The 6,724-nt window shown below is 39.7% G+C and overlaps 1 protein-coding gene across 1 annotated transcript; it reads left to right on the forward strand.

Annotated features, from left to right (window-relative positions):
• Positions 1 to 1,404: 1,404 nt before the first annotated feature.
• LOC145897101 (uncharacterized) lies at positions 1,405 to 6,442 on the forward strand. Its single transcript, XM_082985275.1, has 6 exons — positions 1,405 to 1,555; positions 2,550 to 2,718; positions 2,963 to 3,078; positions 3,584 to 3,780; positions 4,345 to 5,359; positions 5,566 to 6,442. Exons 1-6 carry the CDS (start codon positions 1,427 to 1,429, stop codon positions 5,782 to 5,784), a joined length of 1,845 nt encoding a protein of 614 aa, XP_082841401.1. The 5' UTR covers positions 1,405 to 1,426; the 3' UTR covers positions 5,785 to 6,442.
• The last annotated feature ends 282 nt before the right edge of the window (positions 6,443 to 6,724 follow it).

The raw sequence follows: 6,724 nt of genomic DNA on the forward strand, positions 1-6,724 counted from the left end.
TTTTGTTTATATTTACCAGTGCAGGTCGTTACGCGTGTTATGATGAGATGAGGTAACCGCAAGGTAGAGCTATATACCAAGTTGAAATCTTGTCATCGGTCAATCGCCCGACCAGTATACCAACAAGAAAACCTGATCGGGATTAGTGGACAGAATATTCTGGGTTGGGTTTAAACCCCGCTGTGGTAAAAAAAATAAAATAAAAATAAATCTGTGAATCCCGATGTGGCATAAAAATTAAAGAAAATAAAAACTCTGTGTTATTAAACTGTAATGGCCAAATCACATTTACATCAAACCCCATATCAAGCTAGTTAAACGCATGTTAGAATGAAATGATGTAACCGCAAGGTAGAGTCAAGTTGTGAGGCCGATATCGGTGTGAGAAAAAACCAGAAACAAAAAATTAAAACTCTTTGCTATAAAACAGTAATGGCCAAAACACATTTACGTGAAACCCCATTCCAGTCAAAGCAATTACTGATGAAAATGTCAGGCAAAACTAATGTGGGTTCATCTGACAAAATTAGGTTTTGCAACGATTTCTTTCCTGTCTTAACCCGGAATTTTGTTGTGAAACTACACCCATACGGGAGATACATATTTCGTTCATCACATAGTATCGTTGTTGTTGCTGGTGGGCAATCTTTTTATATTAATCTTTTTATTTCAAACCGAATGATTCGTAATCAATCAATTTTCAAGCTTTTGTAGTAAAACTTTATTTTCGACTTTTGTTGAGTAAAAAGTCACAGATTTGATCGTTGTTAGCTTCGGTCTTTTTATTCGCAATTTTTTAAATTTAATATTAAAGGCAAGTAGCATTTCTGGCCAATGTGTGAAGTGGGTTAAACACAAGTCGCAAGTTGATCACAGTTTCTTTGGTTTCTTCAAGGCATGTAAACACGCTACGTTAAGCGCTCGTTGCACAGGATCCTGAATGGGAGGATGTTGATGCGTCCGCGGTCACTTCCAAGAAGTCAACAGCGGACTTCTCTTCGACAAAAGTAATCACTTTTTACGCAAACGTTAGCGGATTTCGTTTACGCACGCAGTACGAGTTTTGTTTATGCAGAAAAGGATTCATAAAGAACATAGTCGTTTGTTTTCTCTTTATAAACACAGACGTTTATTTGTGCAACTATTTGCAAAAAAGGTAGTATGCGGTTATATCACTAATGTATTTAAATCAATAAAAATGCAATTATAGTATGGTACAGCACCTGAAAATACTCTTTTGAGTTGTTGCAATTCTTTAAAGAATTAGAAACGCCATCGGTTCCTAATGAACTTCTTGCAAACTTTGCTGCAACGATATCCCACCTTAAAACGTGTAATCTAACAGAAGAAAAACATGCATAATTGTCTTAATTTGCAAAAATTTTGTTTAGTAGATTGAAAAGTTAAGTGGATATAGGTAAGAAGAATGAAACACAAGTGTATCATTTACGTGGTTGCAACTTTGTCTGTCGTCGTTATCGTCAATGCGTCAACAAATCTTACCCCAAGTGAGATGAAGAAAATGCTGGACGCCCACAACATGTACAGAAGCAGGGTAAGTTTGGATTGTCTTGATCGTTTACACAAAAGAAAACCTTGTAAGTGAGGGAAACTACTTAGTAAATTTACGTGCGTTTACCTGTGCCTGTTGGTAAGGCCATCTAAAAAGGGAGAAAAGCCAATCTAAAAAGGGCATAAAACCTCACCGGTAGCGTGGTTATTCGTATTTCGCTCCGACTTGCCGCATAAATGTGGAAAAAATGTTTTTTCTGCGGTTAAGAATGCAAAATTATCACACACTTTGACTCAGTATGCAAAACTGTCCGAAATATCTGGTTTAATTTAATCAATAATGTATCCCACATTAGGTCGCATATACCAAAGGACGAAGTGCTTTTATAGGGGATTGTACAATTGCAAACCAACCAAACACTATCTAAAAATAAAAATGCCACCAAAATCCACATAGTCCAGACTTGATTGGGAAGTGCAAGTTGTGCTTGTCGTGAAATACACACACTGCACTACATGAGTGGTTTGCTTTTAACGGCAACAGGATGCGAAGTGACGTCTATTATTCAGACTGTTGCCGGGAAGTTGCAGGACGTTAGTAGGTACGCGGACCCGAACGCTGTTTAGTGAAACTGTAAAACAATTAAGAATCTAAGATTGCCCATAAGTGCTAAACGCTGTAATCATGGTTCCCAATCGGCCTGGGCCAAAAAAATAAGCACGCTGCTACTTTATGCCTAGATAATTTTTGAGAACTATTACGTCAGGATGATGGCCTTTTCTAGAGGCGAAGAGGTAAACGAATAATTCGTTTTTCCAGCCACAGTGATCTATCTAAAAAACATTTCGACATAATACGCATTTGACAAAACAATAGGCTGTAGGTAGATAAGATCTGGAAACTAAAATACACAATTTGTAACTTAGTTTCGTACAGTTTTGGGCAAATGTGAAATTGACTACTACAGCTTAATGTATGTTTTCTGTATGTAAAAAGCCCTGGTAACTTAAGGTTGCTATCTCATGCGTTCACACAGGTCGTGCCATCGGCCAGCAACATGCGTCTGATGACATGGGACTCCAGCGTTGCCACACTCGCTCAACGGAAAACGGACAAATGCATTTACGGTCATGGGACGAGAGTGTATCACCCCAAGTACGGACCTTTGGGAGAAAATATTTACATTACAAGCGGAAAACTTCCTAGTAAGCGAACAATCTGCTGACTCAAACAGCTCGGCGGCCGAAGCTTCAAGCTTAATAAAGTGTTCTTTGCCAAAAATGCTTTTTCAGTTAGTTCGAAATTATGCCTTATAGCTTTAGCAACAAATTGAATAATCTGCTTGTTAGATGGATACTCAACAAAGAGCGTTGTCTGTTTAATATAATTGCCATTTTCTGATGTTATTTTTGTATATATTGCATATTTCTGGCATAATATTGCTTACAGGTGCAACACACGGAGTAGATAGGTCGGTGTTTTTGTGGTACAAAGAAAAGAAAAATTACGATTACAACAAAAGGGTGTGCAACCCTGTCAACACACAATGCATGCATTATACTCAGGTAAGACTAGATTGAGAACTTGTGCCATAAAGAGAGTTAATCCGGATATGGCTTACAATGGACGAACGATTGTAGGTGACTAAAAAAAAGTTACACACTAAAAGGACAATTTTCAAACAATTCTTTTCAAAAGAATATTAAGGTAATTTATTGGATTTTGGATTTTATAAAAACGCCTGTGCTGCTGTTATCTTATCCTCATAGAAAACCGTGCGTCCAAACCAGTGATTCCCAACCTTTTTGTGGTCGCGTACCCCTTCGAGGTGAAACTATTTCGACGCGTATCACCTGGTCGAGTTTTACACAGTAACCAGCGGATGAAGTAGCGAACATTTTGAGATCACATACGATTTTTTTTAATTCGAACTATATCCGCAACTTACAGTGCTCACGTACCACCTTCAATGCCGTCGCGTACCACCGGTTGGGAAACACTGGTCTAAACCCTATTATGACACAAAGTAATAACTTAACTTTTTTTGACACATACACTCTCCCAATATAGATGGCGTGGGCCAATTCCCACATATTAGGGTGCGGAATCAAGTATTGTAAGGCACCAGTGGACATCAACGGACGTATGTTAATCAAAGGGGGCGGAACGATAATATTCTGCGAGTATGCGCCTGCCGGTAACATCCAATCCGGATTCTTTTTCCAGACAGGGTTACAACAGGATTACGCCAAGGGACCTTGGTGCTCGTAAGTGTGTTGTTGTATGATTTTCATATCATCGCGTTATGTGTTTGCAAGGAAATAAATAATCCAACAGGTCGTGGATGCTTATTGATTGTGACACAATTATAAATTTTTGTTTTCACATCAGTTGGTCTTGTATTTTTCAACCTTTTTGAGCCACGGAACACTTTTTTTATTAACATAATCTTGCGGAACACTAAACTGTTGGAAGTATTGCGGCATTATACTTAACCAGCAACAGGCTCGCGCCATTACATTCTTATTATTACAAAACGAGTCTCATTAATACACAACAATAAATGAAGCAATTCAGGACGGAACATTCAAACTGATGATAATTGATGATTACTTCCATAAAGCTATTTACGCCGTTTGTGATAAACAAGTGATTTCCGACCCGTGTTCCACGGAACATCAGTGAAACTAATAAATTTCTTGCGGAACACCTGACGATGTTTCACGGAACACTGGTGTTTTGCGAAACACCGTTTGAAAATCACTGTTTTACAACATAGTGGTCCCAATAAAATTGTTGTTAAAATCTTTCTTGGTTTCATGTGTTTCAAGAGCATGTCCTGCATCGGCAAACCACTGCGTCAAAAACCTTTGCGCGACAGCGTCGGAAGCTGCAACTGCTTCAACTACTGCTGCTGCTCCTACTACTGCGGTTTCTGCTTATGTGTCAGGGAGTATAAAGCTCATTGGTGATACGGCATTCGCTGCTTATTACAATCCACCAGACGGTAAATACACCAACCCTTCTGGTGGATCAGGTACAGGGCTTGCAATCGAGACATATGTATCGTCAGAAGAGCGGGTTGGTCACGAATTTGTGTGGAATCAACTGGTGAGAATCAACGGCACGAATGTTACGGTGGAAGTAATGATGAACAGCACGTCGCAAAACCATACGATCACCAACTTCACGTTGTGGAGACGCTCTGGGCAGAGCGAGGAGACTGGGGAAGGGAATCTGGTTGTGGACGACGACGATGATTTGAGAACTGAAGTGTTAACTGGCGAACTCTACGACAGTCTGGATAAGGATGATGTGAAACTGTCGCCAGGATTAGAGCGCATGGTGCTAGTAATGACCTCTGCAAGTTCACCATCGCCACAGAAGTTTAGTACAGCCTATTTCCCTGGAGTGGAAACCAGCGCTAGCCCCATTCGTGTTGTAGTTGGTGCTCGTCCCATATTTATGGTCCCACAGGTCTATATAAAACCCAAACCAGTCACAACAACAGGGGTAGCGGCGACCACCAGGGACAACGCGACACTGTCCCCGACTGCCGCCAATATGCCGCATTCAAACGCAACAGCGCCATCACACACACGGATAACCACACATTCGATGACCACTCAGTCGCGCGAAAATTCCCAACCAAACCTATCGGCAACTACTGGCAATACTACAACTACCACAAGGTTTGCTATAACGAATGCAGCCGCATCATTCCTGCCCAGTCTCCAATGTTACAGGTGCAAGGCGATTGACGCAAGGAGCTGTCAGAAAAGGGCCAAGATACGAAAATGTACTCCTTATGAACGGTACTGCATGACAGTGGAAAAGACGAACAAGGTACGGTATCTTTCTATTTCTGCATTTGTAAAAGTTCACTAGCGGTAATTTAAACTTGTAGGTATCGTTAAGCGACTGAATGTTACAAACATAAACGAGGTTTACTCATTTTACATATAGTTACGAACAATGTATTTTTTTCATGGAAAGGTAATTTGAAAGGGAAAAAAACTGCAGTTTTTGAGATTGGTGAATTTCTTTTACAGTACGTGCTCAAGTGCGCTACCAACCGGACATGCCAGGCAAAGATGGCAGAGAATTCAACGAAATGTTGTTCTTTCAACCATTGCAACAAAGTTCTCTTTACATCTGGACCAACAAGGTCGGCGGCAGTTGTGACGTCATCCCTTTGTTCGATTCTAGTCTCATTTGCAGCCGCAGTAGTCGGTGCACTTTCATGGCAGCCGGTCATGATTCTGTCTTAACTTTCAAACTCTCCAATTCGCTTGAAATTTTCACGTATGAGTTTTTTCATTACAAACAAATTGCGTTTTCGTGTAAGTTTACGTCAAAAGAAAAAAACCTTGTATTTTGAAAGTCTTGCCTCATGCGAAATAATTTTGATTTCTTCATCTCTGATAAAAACCAATTGAATTTTTGATACTCCTATTATTATTTAAAAAGAGCCTCAAAATTTTGTTTATTATTGACAAGCACCACGCTATTTTTTGCTGCTGTTGTCATAACAAACCGGGAAGTGGCGCCATGTATCAGTAGTAAGACATGTGTCGTTCAAGCGCTCGACCCAATTACCAAGAAATAAACCTGCTCGGGATTCGTGCCCCAGATATCCCCGGTTCGAATCCCAGTCTGGTCAAAAAAAATTCAAAAAAGTTGGCCAAAGCCAAACTACATGCTACCTCCACAGCAGAAAAAACAAATTATTTAATGATATTATTCAATTGACCTTCAATGGTACTACCCAATAATGTGACCTGCGTGATTTCTCGACCTTGTATTTTTTGGTTTCCCCCGTTTGACTTTTAGCGAATGTTTGCTTCATAAATCTTTATAAAAGATTTAAATACCCAAATTTGTTCGCTGCTGATCAATCAAAAGCAGTTAAACCCTAAAAGATGTATGTGTGTATTAGTGAAGGGTTTGGGGCATCTTAACCATACGTGTTTTTCACAACCATTTTATGTAAACAGTGTCGATTGTAATATTCACGTAAAAACACGGATAACGATACATTACAGTACGTTGTTGTTTTTAGGTGTCATGTAGCCCAACTGGAAAATTTGTCATGAGTTATTAGGCTGTAGGGGAGCGCACGAAAACTTTGGGATTAATTATTTCATCCAACATTGTGTTGTGTTGGATGTGCTGTCGGTTTATTTTAATGTTTACGCTTTCCAGTATTTG

Source organism: Ascidia mentula, chromosome 4 (genome assembly GCF_947561715.1).
Source record: "Ascidia mentula chromosome 4, kaAscMent1.1, whole genome shotgun sequence".
NCBI classification, from domain to species: Eukaryota; Metazoa; Chordata; class Ascidiacea; order Phlebobranchia; family Ascidiidae; genus Ascidia; species Ascidia mentula.